At 40.1% G+C, this 24,229-nt stretch overlaps 1 protein-coding gene across 1 annotated transcript in view; it reads right to left on the reverse strand.

The window, feature by feature from the left end:
* Positions 1 to 296: 296 nt before the first annotated feature.
* LOC122792249 (sestrin-2-like) overlaps positions 297 to 24,229 on the reverse strand; it is a gene marked incomplete in the record, with an annotated part of 678,183 nt that continues 654,250 nt past the window's right edge. The window contains 1 exon segment of the mRNA XM_044059999.1: positions 297 to 7,641. Coding sequence (XP_043915934.1) covers positions 7,555 to 7,641 — 87 coding nt within the window.

Genomic DNA, 24,229 nt, shown 5'->3' on the forward strand with positions numbered 1-24,229 from the left:
GTTAAGGTTTATCAAAATGAAATATTGCTGTATTATTCAGGACTGCAGTTTATTTAAACATTTTCTATACATGCTGCTGCTTTAAGGCATTTGGTAATGGAAACTTTTACACATGACAATCGGCATGGAGATGAACAGACTAGGCAGGCAAGTGGGAAGTATGCACTCTCCACAATGTTGGATCTTAATGCATCATTCAGTTTTGACCTTCTTGTCCTGGGTGTACTGGGACTGCTGAAGTTTGAAGCATTAATAAGAGGTGCTTTATGTTAAAGTACAAGGGCACTGTATTAGTAAAAAGTACCTGCAGGAAGACTATCTTTTTATGTGTGAGCACTTCTTGAAATGATTCTCACAAATGTTACTTTTAAAAACGTGTACTGAACATACAGAAAGAAGTCTCCAGCAAAATGCTGCTGATGGCCTGGCTGAATCAGTATGCCCTACTTGGATATGATGCCGCTATCATTATGGGATAATTAGATTATGCCTAACTAGTAAACAAATGTAAAGCAATTAAGTTAACTGGCAAACCATTAACAGTTTGGGAATTTGCCACCACAAAGACCTCCTCAACATTATTTAAGTCTCTGCCAAGAAATGCAATGGTAGGCATTTATGACTTGTGTGTTCCTTGACAGTTTTAGAAGCCACTATAAAACCTTCAAATAACATCTAGATTAGAAGTGGAAGATCTGGTGAACTTGGCATCTGACATTCAAATCTTGCCAACTGTGCTGTAATAGGCATCTGGGAGAGCAGATGCTTACCAATGCAGCTTTTTCCTCCCTCAGTCTGTCAATGGTCTAACCCACTGTTACCAGTAATTGTGAAAGCCATGTCCACATACAAAATGGATGGATGGCAACAGCATTTTCTTCAGTTCTTTATTGACCTCAAACACTTTCCACAAATGCTGAATGGACTTATCCAAGTGATTACAATAACCCACCTTCACAATTGCAAGATTCTTGCAAGAAAGAAGTGTATGGACAGGAACCTAAATATCTGCTGCAAGGAACCCTCAAAGCTCTGTTAATGGTGAGCTCCTCAAATGACTGTTTCAACTTGCTTCAGGGCATCATCCGCAAAAGATCCACAAACTGGAAAAAGATTATCAAGCAGATACCATAAACTACAAAGGGAGAAAGAGAACAAGAACAAATGCTCCCTTCTAATAAGAAAATTGCATTACTGACCTTCAAAAAGAACTTTTGTCAAACAGCACAATATGTACTACATAATGAAAGGATGTGAAGAAGCAAACATTGCTGAGCAGAAATCTTCCAATGGCAAATTGATAAAATTACTGAAGCAGCAACAACTCGAACAATATTTTTGTTCATTTACAACAGTTCTCCTTTTGCAAAAGTGAGAGTTACGACTGTGAAATAATTCAGTCTGCTTTAAATACCAGAATTGCACAAGAAACGTGAAGCTACATTTTCTGGGAAAGGAAAGTACTGGTAACTGTACCCATAAAGAACAACATTTGCAGGACTTTATCTTTTTATAAGGATGGGGTAAATCTTGTGAACAGAGAAATGGAGAGCTTGTAAGTCATTTTGGATGATAAAAATCACCAAAGCAGCCATTCCAGTTCACAAGTGGCAGAAGGCTCAAATGGAAGTAAGATAAGATTTTCAGTCACAGAGTTTAGACCTCAAGAATGAACACAGTCTCTTGACCGTGAACTTAATTTGGAAATTTATCCCAAGTTAAATGGCTCAATCCAGACAAGTACAAGTTGCTACCAAGCCACAACCTGCAATCATGGGTTCAATTACCTCAGCTTCTGCTATGTAATACTTGGCAAATCAGTTATCCAGACAGTGCTAAGGTCACCTTCCAAGATGAATGAACGCTAAGTGGTATTAATCCCATTAAACTCCAAAACCTGCGATAGAAAAAAGGGGAATGTGCTACATCTATTATAATGTAAAGGTACAGAAAAGGGTGAAGAATGCATCTTTACTGAGCAGACTACAAGATGGGATAATCTGAATCTAAATGTCTGAATAAGGGAAAAAAGTTAACTACAAAGAAAGGTAGCTACTACTGCTAGATTCTTGCTGCTAAAGGCCAAAACAGATGTCCCAAATTATGAAAGCTACCTGTTTCTTTGTTATGCATATGCCATTTTGTGTGTTTTCAGACAAGACTACAAGGTGACCAAATACACCATGTTAAACAATGCAGATCATCAAGGTCTAGAGTTGGTATCCGATGTTAGTCTTGCTGGGTACTAAAATGTAAGTAGAATTGTTCATGTAGAATGCACTACACTTGAGACACAGGAGATGTCAGGTAAATGCTGCTGACAAAACGTCATTTGTGTTTTTTTAATACAGTTACGTAAACAAAATTTCTGTAAATCTCAAATACCATACAAAAAGGAATTGCTTATATTAACAAAGTACTGCTACTTTTCTGTCTAGCATGTATGACTGGTTTCACAGCAGTTTTGAAAATTTAGAGAAAATCTGTACATAACTTTCTGGACCATTACTGCAAGTTTGTTTAATAATGTTGTTCTCGGACATCACTTGTAATGAATCCAGAAGGTACTTTTGTAATGCTTTATCAAAACAGGATCAGGATTTAAAGGATGTGCTAATGCTGCTACAGGTGCAACTTCACACACACTTGTTGGCAGTGAACAAGTTATGGAATCCGGCATATCAATATTAACATTTGCTGGTGCCATAACTGACAATACTACAAAATTCTGAAGGTATACTACCATTACTTTCCATTCCAAGAACCAACTTCTGCTAATATCCCTGGATGAAAGCAAGCACTGGACTTTGGAAATCAAGCACTGAAACTCAGCTGCTCAACCATGCAACAGAAGGGCATTAAAAGCCCAGGACTTCTGCTAGGGGTGTGGCTCCAATTCACTGGTGGGTTGTTCCCAGATGTCAGCATCAGTCACAAGATCTTACCAAATGGCCCACAGAAGGCTTGTGAGATGACAGGAATGATTTGCAAACAAATTTAAGGTCACAAGATGAAGGTATGTAACATTTGGTTATAAAAGAACCGTCCCCTCCCCAGGACAAACTAAAATTTCACTTTTCCCAGTTAGGAAAATAAATCAGGCAGTACGAAAATCTTATTTATATTTGTCTACCAGGGTAATTTATCCTCACCACTCACCGTTTTCTGAAATATAATTTTGAATCTGCAAAAGTAGTGCACTGGTGAAGTGGACATCAGTACTTGGGACTTCTGCCCATGCAAGTGCTATGGATGTCTGGCTCTCAGTCACCTAAATGTTTAGTTCCCTAAAGCATACTGAAGCAATAACCTCAATTTAGGTGCCAGTAATGGGAGTGCTACAGCCTATCATCTCCAAGTGTTACCAGTGGGACAGTTATCATTGAGGGATGGTCAGATACTGAACTGGCAATTTTTACTGCAAATTCTCCCTCCACTGATGAAACCATGTGACAAACAGGCAACAGCCAGCTCTTGAGTAGATGCTAGTCTTTTCCGACTAATATCACATGATCTGCAGCAGAATTCTACAACAGCATTCAGTGAAGCAAAAGCTGTAAGCAGACAAATCGCTCTTTGGCTGGAATGCCATCAAACCAGGTGAGGTTTACGGATCAGTCAACTCAAAGGAACCTGCATGTCATTGCCAAATTTGGTTAAGGATGCCCCACAAGACTGGAACTATTGTCAAAGCAGCAGCAAGACTGACTTGAACCAATTATGGCTGTAATGGGAGAAAACATATCTATAATTTTGTAACACAAAAATGTATTATTGTTAACACTACTTTACGAAGCTTTTGAAGTGGTAAATTTCAACTTGTGGCACACCTTTTCATGAATGGAAGAGAGGAATTAGCTGCCATCCGAGTCATCTTACCTAACCAATTTCCACATTTTACTCTGGGTAAGATTTAGGAAATGGGCACAATTCTATGGTCTGAAAAAACTTGAGCTAGAGTTCAGCTCATCATTTCAAAGAACATCTTCTTCCAAGAAAATGTATGTTCATGTTGAGCTCAGTTCCAAGCAGGAAAATAGTGTCTTTCAGTAGAAACTGGTGCTTGAGCATATACCTGCCATCTCTGCACTGGTGAAAATACTGCAAATTTTTCAAAAATTCTGTCATGAAATCCAAAGTGGAAAAAAAGACCAAATGCCAGTCTTCTCTGGATATCAGTAGAATATCTGAGTCCACATTAGGGATAAAATGAACACATGCCGACATTGCCCAATTTACATACCGATGTGGGTGCCATGATGGTGCTGGATAGGAAATGCCTAGTAAAAGACTAACGCTGGAACCAATGACAATGGTGAGAGAATTTCCATTACATGGATCTGCTTCAAGAGACACCCTGAACTAAGGGAAATGAACCTACTTATCACTCAACTTTAGATTTCAGCAGGAAACATTTAATAAGATAAGAGTTCTAAGCTGTGGTGCAAGTCCACAAAAATGTAACACAGCTAATCAAATTACAAACAGCCATTGTAGTATAAACTTCCCAGGACTTTCTTTGGAAAAAAAAATGAAAGCTATCTTCCACAGTTCTTTGGTGCTGATTAGTACACTGCTGCTTCTAAGCAGTACAGAAAACCTTTTCAAACAATTTTGACAGCATGGGTGCAATCAGACCAAGTTAACAATTCTTCCAACGAAGAGTCATAGCTCACTGGCAAAAACTGTTAAACCAAATTATTTGCAATCTGACTCCAAAGACATTAGAAGGAAGAAGCAAATACTGAACTGCTATAGTTGCCAACTGTCTGTGTAAAACACCTTTTACATTTTCTAAGTGGTCCTTACTGACTTTTCAGGATTACAGCTTACTCTCCTTACATTTGGTATCAACATGGCTGCAAAAATGAGTTCTGATGGCATAAAAAGACAAGTCTCATAAAATGATAGGCCACAAAACAAAAGCAGCAACCTTAAGGGGCAGAGACCACTCACCTGTTACAAATAGTACTGCTCTCTCCCTGAAGTATACATGGTCATAAAAAAGACCTATAATATGCATTAAGGCATACAAGTTATGTGCACAACTCATGTTTCTGGGCTGAACACCTGTCATATGGCTTTTCAGAACACTGCTTTGACAGGAAATCCAGAGGAAAGACCTACATGAGAGGACTTTTTACCTTAAAAAATGTATTACCCAGCTTTTACTACCCAGTGGGAGGTAAAAAAGTGAGACTTGGCACTCCCAAATGCCCTGAGTTGGTGTTAGGTTTGTGTGAAAGCAGAATTCTCTGCTGTGCTACCCTCCCAAAGGTCTTAACTGCTTACACTTGCTTTGCTAGCCAAAAACATTAAATCGGTTGTCTATGTACCCAAGAGGAGACTGCTGCTAGTGCTGGACTGTCTTGGTAAAGCCATATTCAGGCATATACCTTCTACACCCAGAGTCACTCCAAGGATATTCAGTCTGCTAGTCATGGATAGTCCTATGATAACACAATTACTCAATGTCAAGTCAATGGCTAAAGAAATACTCTTCAATGTTAAGTTCCCCTACTAGTAAATAAAATCCCACAATGTCTCTGAAACAGAAGTATTGCTTGCATTAATAATGAGAATTACGAGAAAATAAACTTTTTAAATACAAAGCACTTTTTTCTTGAATCATTTTTTTGCTTATAAGCACTGAATGTCAAGCATGAATTGGCACTAGTTTCCTCTGATATGCAACTAACTTGCTAAAAGAAAATAAATGTGTGTATGCCGATGAAAATTGTTACAAACTGTCACAAGTCTTCAGGAACTGAAATTTAACCAAAAGAACTATGGCATTCTGCTCTTAAATTCCTCAAAAAAAAATCACACAGATAAAATGTTGAGACAACTGCTTTCAGGTACACATTCAATTATTTTAATTTGCTGTGGTGGTTACATTCCACAGCAGTCTGATGTATACGGCAACCTATAAATGCTTATACATTTTCTGGTTTGTTTTGTGGGTGGGTGGTAGTGATGGGGTAATCTCTTGCTTTAGGAGTAGTGTAATGCAACAGAAAATACTGCATACTAAGAAACTTTGGACTCTTCTGCTACTGCACACAGGGTAGCTGTACACTGCCACAATGATATTAACCAGTAAACTAGTATTCAACTGAAAGTTGAATTGTTTCTTTTCGTACAAAACTGCTCCTCCACCGTGATACAGCATTAGGTTGTTGTGTTGCTAAGAGACTTTTACCACCTTGTCCTCAAACTTAACGCAGCAGAGGAATTGTCCTGTTCCCTGCAGAAGTCCACGTTATGCACCCCTCATGCACAGGTATTGTGGCAACTTCAGGGCTCAAAAAAAAAAAACACTGCCCTAAAACTTCACTTTGAAATCAGTCTTCTCACAAAAGCACTGCTTTCCAATGAACACAATCACAGAAGCTATGGTAAAGGCTAATTATAAAGGGTCTAAGCTCTAATTAAAGAGCATTAAATATTTAACTCGCATCTGAAGAGTTGTCTTACACTTCAGAACAACTCCAAATAATGAAATTATACAAAAGAATTTAACAGGAAGCATGACTATTTCATCCATGGAAAAGTCAGCTCGTTCAACCAGTGAAAATTTTACTTCTGCTTGCCATTATACAAATATAGTAAAACAAACTACTATGACCTCATTCACGACCATAAAATGGCCAATGGTCTTGATGATCTCGTTCCACTGATGCAGTGGAAGAACAGACATCTGCTTTGCAGTAAAGTGCCATTTCTCACACAGCATCATGCATTTGGGGACAGAATTCCATATAATAAATGCATAAAAAATCCCAAAAAGCAGAACTACTTTTAAAACCAAACTTGAGTGTATACACATTTTTTGGCATGGGTTACTCAAGTCCAATAACATAAGAAAGTGCCAGTCTGTTGATTGTTCATTTAGGAATTAAGATGTCATGCACAAGTTTAAGGAAAGGTTCTCTGACCAAACCTTTGTGGTGTTACAATAACTACACGGCAGCACAAAAAGCAGTAACAGACTTGACACTATTTGGGGGAAACGATGAAAATGACACCATGCAATTCAAACTATTTACAAGGCTTTAAGAGTCAAGGGGAATTGCAGTACAGTAGGAATGACTCTGCAGCAACATCACAGTACAACTTTTACATACATACCAGCACAACTAAGGAGAATCAAGTGGTGTGTTATAAAGTTCTTGTAGAGACAGCTGGGAAATGGGAAGTGCACTCAGTACATACACCCAGTGAATCCTACTTCCAGAAAGAAATGCAGCTCTATATAGCAGTTTTATTGGTCTGACAACTGGAATCTCCTGAAACCACCAAACTGGCCAATACCCTGGAGTGTTGTCACCAAAACACAAGGAAACGAAACACTGGAAAAGTCAGCCAATACAGGTCTGTCCGCACTATTTCACAAACTTAGTCTTTACGTATGGAGGTAGCTGCAAATTATGTTACAGTGCTGTTCATTTTTAAGCTTGTACAACATTTTGCAGTAGATCGCACTTTCTTGATGCCTGAAGGCCATGCCAAGATACTCCTCGGTGCATCAAGATGGAAGACAACTGAGGGATGTCATGTCATGTAACGGGTGATTGCACGCAAAGCGTACAGCAATGCAGCTTGCATTCGTGCTTCCAGCAAAATCAGGTTCACATGTACCTAAGACAAAAGTACAAAAATGTACAATACATATAAATAACGAAATACTGCATAATCTTTACTATGAAAACAAATGGGAACAAGCATTAAAAGAAACAGTATGCTGGCAGTTAGCTACATGAACTGTAAGAAATACCTTACATTATGCAGTCACACAGACTTGTCTTGGAGCACAGGTAACAACTCCTCTTCCATAAAAACAAAGAATGCATTAAACAAAAGGAAACATTCAACAGATACATTTTCCGGCTGATTGAAGTTGTACAAAGAAACATGACAAGCATTGTACAAAGAAACATGACAAGCAAAGTGCGAAAAAGAGGAACTTCAAACTCCTTCTCAAGTTTGTAATTTGTGCAAATTTGGTTTTCTATACTGTACTTCCCATTAACTGTTTCCACAAGTGACACACACAATGTTCACCTCTCTCAGTACAGTGTGCGATATGCTTGCTCTTACATTTTCCCCATGAAAAACTGATGTGACTCGATCTCTGACCAAACACTGATCAAGCTACAAGTTTGATCATGTACTTGAGTGCCTGAGAAGATTCTGTGCTTACAATTAATGTGAATACTATAGATTACCAAAAAACCTTTGATGCTTTGCACAGCACTTCAGTCCGAACAAACTCAATGTTTTTAATGACGAAAAAAGTCCTGTGGGGGAAATTAGATGTATACTTTTTGAGAAGTGGTGCTCTTGACAAAAAGCTCCATGTTTAGAAAAAAAATGGTCTTAAGACTACAATGCATGCAAATACTGCTCATACCAGTCAAACACGTGCAGTTATCTGCTGCAAAAAAATTATATATATATATATATATATATACACACACACACATTATATATATATATATATATATATATATATATATATATATATACACACACACACATTATATATATATATATATATATATATATATACACACATTATATATATATATATATATATATATATATATATATATATATATATATATATATATATATATATATATATATATATATATATATATATATATATATATATATACACACACACACACACACACACACACACACACACACACACACAAAGCCAGCATAAAATGATGGATGGTGCAGTGATTAGTGTTGTCATCTCACAGCAAGAGCTCACAGCAAGAGGTTCTTCAGTTCAATTCTCAGCTGGCGTACCTGCTGTGCAGAGTCTGCATTCTCCCTGTGTTCTCATGGGTTTCCACCAGGTGCGCTGGTTTCCTCCCACATTTCAAAGACCTACATTTGGAGCGTTTCTCCCCTGGCCTCCAATGAAAATGTGCTCTGTCCCAGCCGGGGTTTCCCAGTAAACAAATGTTAAATACATGAAAAAAATAAAAATGTATGCTCTGTGAACTATTAGCAATCAGATTTCAGTGAAATGCAGGTGGAGAAAAAGGCAAGTGGCTCCTACACAAAATTGATTTTCAGCAGAATGTGAATGCAATATACATACATAAAAAATTTGAAGTAATCTGCCAATTATTGCATACCCAAGAAAAATCCAGACAAGACATACCAACTCCACACAAACACCAAAGCCTAAAATGTACACTAATTTAATAAAGTTGTAATATACACGGAAGAAATGTGCAATGCACTGATAAGCAGTGTCAAAGTACAGAGGTCATCAGTGGTCAAGACTGCTGAAGTTTATGTGAGGTGTGCATGTTTTGCCAGGATGTCCAGTTCTGAAGATATACTGAATAAAGCTTCTATTATCCAGAAAGCCTTGAAAGAAAACTCTGGAAGATGTATTCTATGACATCCACACAGCCTATCTGGGCCTTGCCAAGGCCTTCAACACCATCCCCCACTCTGGAATCACAGAGAAACTTACCAAGCTGGGCATTAACCCCTCCGTCACTCGATGGGTTGTCAACTGGCTTGCTGACAGAACCCACACTGTAAAAGCAGCCAACTCCAAATCCGGCTCCAGACAAGTGGAGTACCTCAGGGTTCAGTCCTGGGACTGCTCTTGTTTGGCATCTACTTCTCTGAAGTACAGGCCAACACTATGGGACTCTGGCTAACAAAGTTCGCAGATGACTGCAAACTGGGAGCCATGACCGAATCCCCAAATGATGGGGATATTCTACAAAAGGGCCTTACAGAAACAAATGCTTGGTGCCAGAGCCATAGGCTCAGGCTCAATGCCAAGAAATGTATAGTTATCCCCTTTGGGAAAAAAACATGTACCCACGAATTACCACATAGGTGGCAGTATGAGTGTGATGAGACTTGGGGACAACGGGGAGAGTGGTCTCACCTTTGATAACCACATCGCCACAATAGTCAGGAAATACAGAACAGAAGCAGGGTCCAAACACGGAGTATCACAGCAATCACTTTATTGATTTAGTGTTTCGTCTGCCCCAAGCCTCAGACTTCATCAGAAACACAAAATGAATTTTACAAACTTAAATACCTTCCATGATAGTCACATGGTACATAAAAAAACACTCCCCCCAATTAGTTGAACAATTAGTTCTTAACGAAAAAGCTTTTTGAAAAAATACATATATAAATCTAAAAAAAAGGCAAATTATTTTAAATTGACTAAGCATACTCTTATTCCTAAACATTAATATACAAGTATGTATCAAATGCATGTACATCAAACAGTATTTGAATGAAGTTAGAAATAAATACAAATACTAAAATAAATATATAAATGTTTGAGTATATAAATAAGTAAATATGTAGATGTCAACGTACCCGTAAATATGGTTAAATATTTTTTTGCCTTTTTTTTTAGATTTATATATGTATTTTTTCAAAAAACTTTTTCCTTAAGAATTAACTGTTCAACTAATTGGGGGGGTGGGGAGCGTTTTTACGTACCATGTGACTATCATGGAAGGTATTTAAGTTTGTAAAATTCATTTTGTGTGTTTCTGATGAAGTCTGAGGCTTAAGGCCGACGAAAGCGCTAAATCAATAAAGTGATTGCTGTGATACTCTGTTCTGGATTTGGTTTTGCAGTGTTTTGGATTTCTTGGTCTGTTCTCTATGGAGTTGGTTACTGACATCGGAGACATCTCAGCAGGTTTCCTTCGTGAATTAAATAGTTCTATAAGGAGCCTGGCAGCCCTTATACAGGTGCTGTTGGAGCAGATTACTGACTTGAGCATGAATTTGTGTGCCCTACCTACAACATTTGGACAAGCGAGCAGCTTACAGGGCCGGTCGCATGATACCATTGAAAGTTCTATCCCCCCAGCTCAAGAAGTCCCGTTCCCACCTCTCTTGCATCAACGAGGACCGGTATTGGATGACGAGATGCAGCGGGCGGTGCTAATGGTTTGTCTGATATCGGAAATGGTTTGGAGTCTTTTCTTTATCGGAATGGATAAACGCTGGACCATCTACTGAATTCAAGGATTTTGGTGACACCAGTAATGCCAACAACTATGTAGGAACTGTGTATGAACAACTCTGACATCTTGAAAAAGAAATCACCAAATACCGCAAATTACAGGTGGAGAATAATTATTTACGGGAATGCTTACGGAGGGAGCATGTACACTGAGGACATGGAGATTTCCCCTCAGGTACTGTTCAAGGCAATGATTTTTACAAAAAACTTATTTCTATGTTCAATAGACATGGTTGTGAATTAGTGGAATGCCTGATCAGGGAAAACTAAAGGAAAATGGTAACATCTAATAAACTATTGACGAATGTGATGCTATTCTTAAAAACGATTTAGGTTTTCCACAAAAAATTGACAAATATAGGGCGATGTTTGTCAATGTAGATAAATATGTGGAGGATTTGGTTAACAAAAAAAGTAAGAAATTGCAAAGGGACAGAAAAGATTATGATGCTGGTAAGGCTAATCCTCCACCTGGTGGATATGGTAGAGTACAGCAAGTTAATGTTAGGGAAAATGTGTACGTAAATGATTATGTTGACCAAGATTTGAGGGAAGAAGTTGAAAATAATAACCTTGACGTTGTAGCCCCTTTAGACATGCCCCTGAGGTCAGAACACCTCCAGAATCGAATGAGGCAACCCAGACAGGACGGGGATGTTGAGAAAAAGGGGAACTACAGAAATTCATTTTCCAACAGGGGCCGTTCCTACACGGGACGGGGGAAGGTAAACAGATGGTAATGGATTCTGTTACACAAATGTCAACACATACAGTTACCAAGAGGGTGATTTCAAAATATTTAACTTAAGTGATGTCAATGTTGACTAAGTGGGCTGTATTATTCCAAAAGGGGCTTAATTAAGTTCCTGTTAAGATTCCTGCTGTAGAAACTGCCCTTTTGGAGTTAAAAGTTTTTGTGAGGAAACAACTTGTGTATTTAGTTTGATAATGAGTTCGATAGTACACATGCCACTCAATGTAAAAAAAAACTGAGTACATTTAACCCCCCCCCTTAACACCCTTTGTTACAGGTGTTTGAAAACCTTTGTGGTAATCAAGTTAGAAATCTTATTAAACATAAGAAAAAAGATTTTAGATCCAATTTTACAAGTGAAGAAAGTGAACTCTTAAAAAATATGTGACAATAAGAATATCAGGGTAATGAAACCTGATCAGGGAAGGGGTATCGTAGTAATGGAAAAAAGGGTGTACTTAGAGAAAATGTTTGCGCACTTGTTCAGTGATGGTTATGAACAAACATCACTGAATTAATTGAATTTAGGCTACAGAAACACTGACGTTATTTTGAATGACTTGCTTCTGGATGGATAGATCACCATAAATGAGTTTAACTTTTTACAACAGAAATCACCCCAGATACAGACTATTTTTGGCATCCCAAAAATCCACAAAAACATTGTTGACCCTCCGTTGAGGCCCACTGTGGATGCTAAGGCATCCAAAACATTTAATCTGGCCAAATTTGTGGATTTTCATTTAAAGAATGTGTTGGACAAACACAAACTTGTCCTTAAAGACTCCTGGGATTGTTTAAGTAAGATTAAAGATATTTTGTATTGTGAACATCTGACCCTGGCTACAACAGACGTTAAGAACTTACTCACTGTTATCCCTCACGGCATTGGCACCCAATGGTTTTACGACTTTCTATGTTCTAATACCACCTTTGGCCACAACAGCATTTTAATGTTTAGAATGCTTATAGAGGTCATCCTAGAGAATAATTTCATTGTGTTTGATAATCAGTACTTTAAACAAAAGGTTGGTGTGGCAATGGGGGCAGTGTGCGCCCCTTTATTTACAAACTTTGTTCTCACTCTACGGGAAACAAATTTTGTTTTTAAAAATGACCTATTCAAATTTTGTAAGCTTTATGGCCACTTTCTTGACAACATCCTGATATTTTGGGATAGTTTTCAAGAAGCCCTGAACAGTTTTTTTGAGTTTTTGAATAACAGTTCAACTTTTTTGTCTTTCACCATGGAATCTGCCATGGACCCAACACACTTTTTAGATATCAAAAGTACTAAGGACTATGTCAAAAATGGGTTTAATTCGACCATCTATAGAAAACCTACCTTCTCTAATACCTTGTTACATTTTGAAAGTTGCCACCCCCCACACCAGAAGAAGTCACTTGTCAAGGGGCAGGGGGTGAGGACAGCACGTATGGTCAGTGACTTCAATTTATTGATGAAATTGATACACTGAAATCTATGCTGATTAACAGAGAGGTTACCCTGAAGTTTTCTTTTATTGATCCCATCCTGCAGGAAGTTATTACAAAAAGAACCGAGGGGTATTTTGTTCCCCCTACTGGGTACTAACTTGTCAACCACAGCCACACACACCTTTGATGGTGGGTTTTGTAATTTGAGCTCTATGGTTACCGATAAAGGCTTTAATAGAGCTTTGATTTTGACATTTAGTCCTGTTTTTAATATTAAGGAAATTATTAACAATTGGTGCATATTAACTGATGTGCAAGAAGGTAAAGTCAAAATTGGATGTAGGCCACTGGTGATCTATAAAAAGTTCCAACATTAAAAATATGTTGGAAAGGAATGCACAAAAGTGGGGGTGGTCGTATGAGAAGATGCTGACACTGCCCCCAATGTTGTTACGTTCTTGAAACAAATGTCAACATTGAAGGTTATGGTAAAGTGAAATTAACACAAGTTTAACTGTATGACAAAATGTTTAGTGTACATTGCTATCTGCCAACAATGTGGTAGGTTTCATACTGGAAAAGCAAAAACTGCATTGAGCAAATGAATATACCAGCATATTTACGACATTCATAAAGTCAACTTGTCTAATGCTTTAGCTAGACATGTTTTTAAGCACAGTGGACATTGTTTCAGATTTTCAGGTTTGGTACAAATTGTTGACAGAGATAGGAGGGGTGGGCCTAAAGACATATGGTTGGAATACAGAGAGTTGGTTTGGCAACTCCGTGTTAAAGCTACCAACCCCCCAGGTCTCAACGAGACCTTGTCTATTTCCAGTTCTCAAATTAAAATCAGAGTTTCATATTTGATTATCACTAAATATTTCAACAGTTTTTTCAATTTACTCAATTTTATGATACGTTTGTGAATTAATATTAGTTGTAGTAGTGATATGTTTATTAACGTTAGGTCTGGGTTTGAATGTCAATGTAATATGACTGTGGTTTAATGGGATGTTTCAATCACATCCATTTTTATTAACCATATTTACAGGTACATTAACATCTACATATTTACTTATTTATATACTCAAACATTCATATATTTATTTTAGTATTTGTATTTATTTATAACTTCATTAAAATGTTTGATGTACATGCATTTTTAAAAATGAGTTTTTTTGATACATACTTCTATATTTATTAATGTTTAGGAATAACAGCATGTTTAGAGTAAATTTAAATATTATTTGCCGTTTTTTTAGATTTATATGTATTTTTTCAAAACACTTTTTTCTTAAGAATTGTTCTTGGGGGAGTGTTTTTACGTACCATGCGACTAGCATGGAAGGTATTTAAGTTTGTAAAATTCATTTTATGTGTTTCTGATGAAGTCTGAGGCTTAAAGTCAACGAAAGAGCTAAATCAAAGTGATTGCTGTGATACTCAGTGTTTGGACACTGCTTCTGTTCTGGATTTGGTTTTGCAGTGTTTTGGATTTCTTAACACTCAGGAAATACTTCTATGTGGCACACCTCATCACTAAGGGCTTTTCATCCAGAAAAAAGGAGGTAATTGTCCCACTGTACTCATCCCTCAGACCCATTATAGAATACAATGTCCCGTTTGGTATGTACCTCTCAAGACATAGTACAGTTGTGTACACTTACCATAAATGTAGATGTTAGAGTGTATTCACTGTTGCAGTCATTACATTTGGGTAATCTGCTGGCAGGTTGCCCTCAGTCAGCCTGATTAACAAAGTCTTGGGTCCTGCATCAGTTGCAGTCCCTTCTTCCATGACGTCAGGGGGTATAAAACATGCAGCAGACGCCATTTTTATCTGTTTTTCTTGTCCCAGATGTCAGGTGCCCCCCAAATGGGGAGCAAAATATATATATTTATAAATGCATGTAATTTAGAACACAAAAAATATACCTCCAAATAAAAGCAAATACAACAAAAAGGCTTTTGAGCATAGTAAAAGAAAGAAGAGGTATAAAAAGAGAGAAAAGTAGGGGGCTGGCAGGTGGGTAACCAGGACTGCAACAGTGAATACACTCTAACATCTACATTTATGGTAAGTGTACACAACTGTAATATTCTTAGTGTTTCACTATTGCAGTCATTACATTTGGGTAGAATTCCAAAGCTATGGTTGGGAGGATGGAATTATACGGCATTAGGAGCAGCTATAAGGCCCTGCAGGACAGCAGTGGCAAAGCCTGCTCTGGATTTAGAGAATAGAGGTAAATGGCAATGTTTGGTGAACGTATGAAGTGAGCTCCAGGTAGCAGCTTCTAGAATATCTCTGGTAGGAACCCCTCTGAGAAAGGTTGCAGAAGTAGATGCAGCCCTGGTGGAATGGGATCTCATCCCCTTGGGGACAGGTTTACCATGATGCATGTAGCAGAAATTAATACAATGGCTTATTCATTTTGAAATAGTCTGCTTTGAAATAATCTTTCCCTCTGCCCCTGCAGCAAATGCCACCAGTAGTTTCTCAGATTTTCTTAGAGATTTTGTCCTGTTTAAGTAGAATCTTAGTTGCCTGTGTACATCCAATGAATGCAGAATTCGCTCCCCCTTGTTCTGTGGATTTGGGAAAAAAGTTGGCAGATGAATGGTCTGATTAAGAGCCACACTAGATACCACTTTAGGCATGAAGGATGGATTGGTCCTGAGCAACACCCTGTCCGAGTAGAAAATAATAAAAGGCTCCACTGCCATGAGAGCCTGTAGTTCTGAAATCCTTCTAGCTGAAGTGATTGCTAAAAGAAAAGCAGTCTTCCAAGAGAAAAATTATGTCTGCAGTAGCAGCTGGCTTAAAAGGAGGTAGGGTGAGCTTTTCCAACACAAAATTGAGGTCCCATGCCGGAGTTGGTGCTCTCCTGGGAGGTCTTAAATTTTTGGCCCCTCTGAGATACTGCTTTAGCAGGGGGGATGGGAAAAGAGAGGAGGCTCTGTGTTGTAATGAGCTGAAATGTCAGAGGCATGGATTTTATGGAAGAGAAAGATAGGCTATTGTGAAGCATCTCAGCCATTTATCAGAATAAGATTTTCTAGTACTAGGCCTTCTAGCCTCCAAAATGACATCCATCACAGGTTTGCTGAGAGATGTAACTGGTGAAATTAGTTGATTAGCCATGCTGCAAGATTCAGAATTTGACAGTTCTGCTGAGACAGTAGATAAGGTGTTTGAGGCAGGTACCACGGAGGAAGGTGTGACATTGCGTAGGAGTGGGTACCAGTGTTGGCGATGCCAGTCTGGAGCAATCAGAATCATTTTTGGTTTCTCCTGTCTTTTAGTAATACCTTGGAGAGCAAAGGCAGAGGGGGAAAGGCATAGACTGATAGGTTTTTCCAGCTGAAGGATAGAGCATCCACTTTCCAAGCTTTTGTGATGGCTTCTTGTGCAGAATTTGTCCAGCTGATAGATCTTTTTGCCTCACCCCAAAACTATGTCTGGGTTCCCCCATTTGCGTGTCAACATGCTGAAGATTTGTGGATCTAGTTTCCATTCATGTGGGTGCATAAGATTTCTGCTTAGTTAGTCTGCCAGAGTATTTAGCTTTCCTGGCAGGACTTGAGCTTGTAGATGTATTTGGTAAGTCAAGGCTGTGTTCCACAAAGCCATGGCTGGTCTGCAAAGGGGGTAGGAATGGGTAATCCCCTGCTTGTTTATGTTCCACATGACTGTGGTGTTGTCAGTCTATCAGTAGTTGTCCTGGATGAAGAAAGTCCTTGAAGGCTGTTAGAGCATTCTGTACAGCTAGCATCTCCTTCTGGTTGATATGCAGGTGCATTTGATTTGGGCTCCATTCGCCTTGAATGCATCCCACTGCCAGATGTGCCCCCCCCCCAAGCATAATCTGATACGTCTGTAGTCAGGGTTTGGTTGGAAGGGGGTGGAATTAATGAAAGTCCCTTGTTTTGGTGACAGGCCTCTGCCCACCATAGGAACTCTTGCTGTAGGCATGGAGTGATAGGAATCATTGTTTCCAGGCTGTGACAATGTTGACTCTTAAGTTTTTTAGGTACCACTGAAGTTTCCTCATATGCAGTCTTGCATATGGAATTAGTAGAATACAGGAAGCCAGAATTGGTCTTGCAGATAACTGGGTTTTTGTGGCCACTTGTTTGAAGCAAGTCATTAATTGGATTTGTTTTTCTGGCGTGAGGTAAGTCATCTGGGCAGTTGTATTCAAGCTTGCACCCAGGAATGTAATTATTTGAGAGGGTACCAGTTGGTATTTCTTTTCGTTTATGGTGTACCCCAGGCAAGTTAGAAGCTTATTTTACAAATGCCAGATGCTGTAGAAGAGTGTCCTTGTTTTCTGCCCGAATTATACAATCGTCCAGATAAGGATAAATTTGAATGTTTGTCCGCAAAATGCAATTACTGGTGCCAGGCACTTTGTGAAGACCCTGGGCGCAGTAGATAAGCCAAAGGGCAGTGCAGAGAACTGGTAATGCAAATAGCCTGCTATGAAGCAGAAGTATCTTCTGCAAGATTCCCTGACTGGGACATGCAGGTAAGCCTCTTAAGTCTAGAGTTACCAACGAGGCATCCTTGCCTAGCATAGGCAGTAACTGTTGTAGAGTCAGCATCTTGAATTTTGGAATGTCCAGGAATGTGTTTAGAATGGATAAGCCCAGAATTGGACGCCATGATTTGTCTTTTCAGGGTACCAGGAAAAGTCTTGAATAAAAAACTTGTCCCTTTTCCTCTTCTGGTACTGGCTGAATAGCCCCCATATTCATGAGGGACATAACTTGCTTCTGGGCCTCTGCCCATTGATTTGGAGGCAGATCTGGCCATCTGTTTGGGATTGGCAACATGTGGAAATGAAATCTGTATCCCTGGGATACTATATTTAGAACCCACTTGTCCTGGGTAATTAGATGCCAATTTTGTGCATGAAGTGCTAGTTTCCCCCCCCCCCAAAGGGGCTGCCAAAAGATAAGTGCTTGGAGATGGCAGATGAAAGTCATTGAGACTGTTTACTGAAGGGAGGTGCCTTGCTACTTCCAGATTTGGAGGTGGAGGCACCCCACTGTTTTGTTCTGCAAGTTCCTTGTGACTGAGTGTCTAAGTTTGATCTGTGTGGCTCTGGTGGGTACTGGAAAGGACCAATTCTTAGTAGGCCAGTGCCTACTCAACCTGGATGGCTGCACTTGTAGGAAATCTTTTAGTCTGCATAGACTTAGCTTAGTCTTCCATTTTTTTTTCTTCTGCCTTATTACCAAATAGACTGTCCTGTTGTAAAGGAGCATCCAACAATTTTGCTTTAACATGATCAGGCAGATTTGGCTCCTTGAGCCAAGCATGCCTTCTTATCACAGATCCGGTTACAGCGGCCCTGCAAGAGGCCTCCAAGGAATCAAAACCACATTGCAAAGTATGCTTTCCACCTTGTTCAGCTGAATGCAATAAATCCTGTAACTATTTTCCACAAAGTCAGAAATCAACATTTTCTGTTTGAGTAAGCCCATGACATGTTGCTGATATTTAAGCATATGAAATGGACAGTTTAAAGCCCTGATTGCCAAGGTTGCAGACGTGTAAACCTTCTTACCCCATCTATCCAGCGCCCTGGAGTCTCTTAACAGAAGGGGTAGGATTTTTAGCAGTGGAAGCCTTAACACCCTTGGGACCCTGAGAAATGGTTTCAGGGTCAGCAATAGGGTTTTTAAAAAGGAATTTGTGGGAGTCAGGAACCCTGTAATATCCGTCTGGCTTACTAGGAGCCAGAGGCAGGGAATCAGGAGCCATGCTGGATTCTGAGAAAATATCATAAACAATGTCTGAGGATGAAGAAAATCCCTAAGCCTCTTTTTAGATTCTGAAAAATCCTGCCTCTCCCAACGAAAATGTTCCCTTAAGGTATGCAAAGTTTCTCCAGAAGAAAAATCCTCAGGAGGAGAGGCAGAAGGGATGGATTCTTCTGCATCAGAGTCCTCATAAGGTGGAATAGATAATTCCTGATCAGAAGAGGAATCAGAAGAAATGGAAACCTGATTTGAAGATTCATAATCAGTGCCTTGCCTTGGCCTCTTTAGCAGGAGGAGGTTGGGAACCCCTGATCAAAGTAATTAATCATTTGTTTTTTAGGCATAGGGGCCTGTGCACGTGGCCCAAGCTCTTGTTGCAGGCAAGGTACGATAGGAATCATTGTTCCCAGGCTGTGACAATGTTGACTCCATAAACTTTTTAAGTACCACTGAAGTTTCCTCATATGCAGTCTTGCATATGGAATTAGGAGAATGCAGGAGGCCATGAAACCCAAGTCTTGCAGTATTTGTCTTGCAGATAGCAGGGTTTTTGTGGCCACCTGTTTGAAGTTAGTCACCAAATGAAGTTGCTTTTCTGGCGTAAGGAAAGCCATCTGGGCAGTTGTATTCAAGCTTGCACCCATGAATGTAATTTTTTGAGAGGGTAACCAGTTGTGATTTCTTGTTGTTTATGGTGTACCCTAGACAAGTTAGAACCCTTTTTACAAACGCCAGATGTTTAGAAGAATGGTCTTGTTTTCTGCCTGAATTAGACAATCGTCCAGGTATGGATATATTTGAATATTTCTTTGCCTGCAAAATGCAATTACTGGAGCCAGGCACTTTGTAAATACCCTGGGCACAGTAGATAAGCCAAAGGGCAGTGCAGAGAATACCTGCGCTATCCAATTCAGCCCATCACACATGCAAATAAAGCTAGGAGCATCCGCCCCAGTTCTTATAAAATAAACAGGACTTTGGGAGGCTAGAGACATACACCTATTAAAAATGAACTAAACAAAAGAATGGATTACAGATCTTCACACACTGATTAAGAAGGCGAAATATAAATTACAGTCTCAGACGTGTGTAATCCTAAGCAAAAATGCCCAAGTTTCTGAACTATATAGCATCAAAAGAATTACATCAGAAACTTGAGATGAACTGGATTAGGTGGTTGACTTCACTGTACATTTGAACTGCTGGACATTTTCAGCATGGTAGGAGACTAGAGTTGCACTGAAGATGTTGAAAAAGTCTGGTAGGAAGCACAGATATCTGCTTGTAGTTAACCGTCAAACATTAAGAAAGATAATACAGCAGTGATCCTTATGAAGCTAGCCAATGGGTACAAGACATGTTCCAATCCAGGCTGGGATACCAGTCCACTACACAACATACTAATGTGTACATACAAGCAACACAAAGTACTGTCAGATTTACTGTCCACGCTCTGTCTGGATGTGGGCAGAACCAAAGGCCTTAAAAATGCACATGAACACAGGCAACAAAGGGAGAAGCTCCAAGGTGAAGGTACCTATCCAGGAAATGAACTAGTAAACCAAACTGTGTAAGGCAGTAAAACTAACTGTTCTGCTGTGCTCTAAGATTCTTGCTCCTCTAGATAAAGTGGGAGCACACAGCCAAACTGAATACGGACAATGACAAAATACCAGACATCAGGAAATGCATTACGACCATGTACAAGGGATCACAGAGATTTCAGGCAAGGGATCACAGAGATTTCAGGCATCTATTAAAAGGAAAGAATCCTCTGACTCTGTGATCATTTGTATGTAAAAATGTGCAGCCTACAGGTCTCCACTGGACAGAGAAGGTTGGACTGCACCACAATCACACAAAAGGACTGAAGATGACAGTCCATTCAAAGCACAGGCTTGAGGTCTACTGCCTATCTGGGAACTAAAAGGGATCAGGAGCAAAAACTGAATCCTTTCTGGTGTGGCGAGATCTCTTTGGTGGCTTGATTATGCCAGTCATTTACTGATACTGTAATGTAGAGAACTGTAATTCTGGTGGTTTGACTCACTGTTCATGCCAGTATTGTAATATACCCTTCATACAAATTCACTTCATTAGCAGTCTTAGGTAACCCCTATTTCACTAGGGTACTAAATATAAAGTCGTCACAGATTACCTTACAGTTAGCTGCCAGGCTGGCAGCAATAGGGAAACTAAGGCAATACAAGAACTCCCTTAACTGTTTGATTCAGTGATACTACAGACAATCTCAAGGCCTATACAGACCATTTAAGATTTTACCTTATAGTTGAGACCTGTGATCTAAATCCCCCTTAAATGTATAGTTTCATAGTTTAGTACTAGGCTATCTGCCCTGGGGCATTTATTAGCCTAGCCATAGTGATGTGGCTTTCGCCACCCCATGTAATGGTACAAAAGTGTACAGAATAGATTTAGAATACTGTGCCTCTGTCTAGTAGTGACACAGTGAAGACCCCCTTACATAATAGAATTAGTATACTGTGCCTCTGTCTAGTAGTGACACCGAGATGACCCCCGGGGTAAACCTACGATCTCCCATCCACTCGTCAAGATTTCTCTTGAAGAGAGTCAGTGAGGGGCTCTGCCCAACATGAACTGGGATTCTGTTCCAGAGTACGGAAAGCCTCTGAGTTATGAATCTGTCCCTCCAGCATGTCCTATTCATATTTGTGCTGAGGTTTAAATCTTTAGCTCTCGTGGTTCTGATGGATTTGGATTTTTTGAGGTGGAGCATGTCCATCAATTCCTGATTGGACATGGCCTTGTATGTCAGGCACAGATCACCTCTGAGTAGGCGGTATGCTACTGAATAGAGCTTGAGTTTCTTTAGTCTGGCAGCATATGACATATGTTGGAGACCCTTGATCCTCTTGGTGAGATACTTTTGGGGTCTTCTCCAGCTGTTGCAAGTGCCGGGTGAGGTACATACCAAATGGGGCATTGTACTCAATCATGGGCCTGATAAGGGAGGAGTATATGGGGTACAATGACCTCCTTTGATCTGGATGTGAATCCCTTCATGATAAGGTGGGCAAGGTAGAAAGTCTTTCTAACCACTTTGGCAACGTGGGTGTCAAATGAGAGGTCACTATCGACTTGGGTCCCCAGGTCTCAGATTACTTTTTCCGTACTCAGTGGGTTACTGTCCATGTGATAATTTGTGGGTACTTTTTCCCAAAGGGGATGACTATACATTTTTTGGCATTTAGTTTAAGGCCATGACTCCGGCACCAGTTGTCCGTTTCAGTGAGGCCTTTCTGTAGGATGTATGTGTCAGCTCGTGTATCGACTATGACGCCTAGTTTGCAGTCATCTGCGAACTTTGTCAGCCACAACCCTCCCATGTTTGCTTTCACATCTGAGAAATAAATGCCTAACAAGAGGGGTCCCAGGACAGAGCCCTGTGGGACACCACTTGCGACTGGCTTTGAGTCTGACATGGCTCCAGCGATTTTGACTTTATGGGTTCTATCCTTCAGCCAGTTTGCAACCCATCTTGTGACATATGTATTTCCATTTAAGCTGTTGAGCTTGTCTATGATGCCTGAGTGGGGTATTGTGTCGAAGGCTTTAGCAAAGTCCAGGTAGGCTGTATGGACTGCTTTGCCCTCATCAATGGCTCTAGTGACTATTTCGAAAAAGTCAACCAGGTTCAAAAGGCAGGATCTGCCCTTTACAAAGCCGAACTGGGTGGGATCAAGTGTCTGTAGGTCCCCAATGTCTCTGTTTATGAGTTCCATAATGATTCCTTCCATAGCTTTGCAGACCAGGCTGGTTAAGCTTATGGGGCGGTAGTTACCAGGGTCTGTAGAGGTGCCTCCTTTGTGGAGTGGGACCACTGTTGCTGTACGCCAGTGTTCAGGTACATATCCTGTAGTAAGGCTAAGGTTAAATAGCATTTGTATCTGCGGGTTTAGCTCCTCTTGGAGTTCACGTAGCACGCAACCTGAGATACCGTCAGGTCCCATTGATGCTGTGTTTTTAGCTTTGCTGAGGGCGGTTCTCACCTGGACATCTGATATAACAGGGAGGTTACATTCAGCTGGGATAAGTATTTCTTCTTTTGGGGGTGAGGGAGGGGATTGCACTGAACCTGTCTGCCAGAATGTTGGCAATATCTGTGGGCTCGGTGTATTTTTTGTCATTGTGAACTAACTCTGAGCGTATCTGAGGGTTTCCGCTCAGGTTTCTAACATAGCAGAAGGCCTTGTGGTTATCTTTAGTGTCCATAGTGATTTTTCTCTCAAAGTTGGCCTTGGATGTTTTTATGACAGAACGTAGCTTTCTACTAGTGCTGATCAGAGATGCCTTCTCTATGGGATTTTGCTCTGTCGTGCAGTAGCTTCCTTCTTTTGTTATACAATTTGTTTATGGCTGGGGTCCACCAGACAGGACGCCTGCCCTTGGCGGAGAGGGTCTTTGTTTTATTTGGGATTGCATGTTCCATGCATTCTTGGAGATGTCCGTAGAAAGCATTTGTGAAGGATTCAGCATTGTGGGATGTGGTTTCCACTGGCCCAGTGGGCTTAAAGGATACCATCTCAGTCTTAAGTGTAAAGTCGGCTTCTGAGACGTTTTTCACTGTAGTCTTTTGTGTTGGGGGTGGAGGTGGGATATGTATATCCAGGGTGATTAGTTTGTGGTCAGATCTCACTAGTGAGGGGTATACTTCCGGTGTGGAGCACTTTGTCCCCATGTTTGCGATGATCAGGTCTAGTATATTATCTCCCCTTGTGGGAGAGGTGACCAGCTGTTCCATTGCATTTGAATTTATAAATTTATGAATTCCAGGAACCTTTGGGCTAGGGTGTTAGGGCTAGAATAATGCACCCAGTCTATGTCAGAGTAGTTGAAGTCTCCCAATATGATGGTGTTTGGTGAGACATTCATATCCTCCAATGGTCTTCAGGAAGGCTGAATGGGGTTCCTGAGACTGGGAGGGTGGTCTGTAACATGCTACCAGTTGTATAGCAGTTTTGCCTACGGTTAAGTTGCACCTGGATGGTCTCCGACGCTTCATGTGTTGCCACTAACCTGGAGGTGTGGGTGTCCTTGATGAATATGGACACTCCCCCCTCCCTTTTTGGTTTGGCCCGAGTTGGGGCCAAAAAGCATGATATGAGGTATAGCCTGGTAGTGCTGGGGTGCTCTCAGGAGCTTTGAACCAGGTTTCAGTTACTGCACAGACATCGATG

The sequence above is a fragment of the Protopterus annectens genome, chromosome 1.part2 (assembly GCF_019279795.1).
Source record: "Protopterus annectens isolate FY-2018-M chromosome 1.part2, PAN1.0, whole genome shotgun sequence".
NCBI classification, from domain to species: Eukaryota; Metazoa; Chordata; order Ceratodontiformes; family Protopteridae; genus Protopterus; species Protopterus annectens.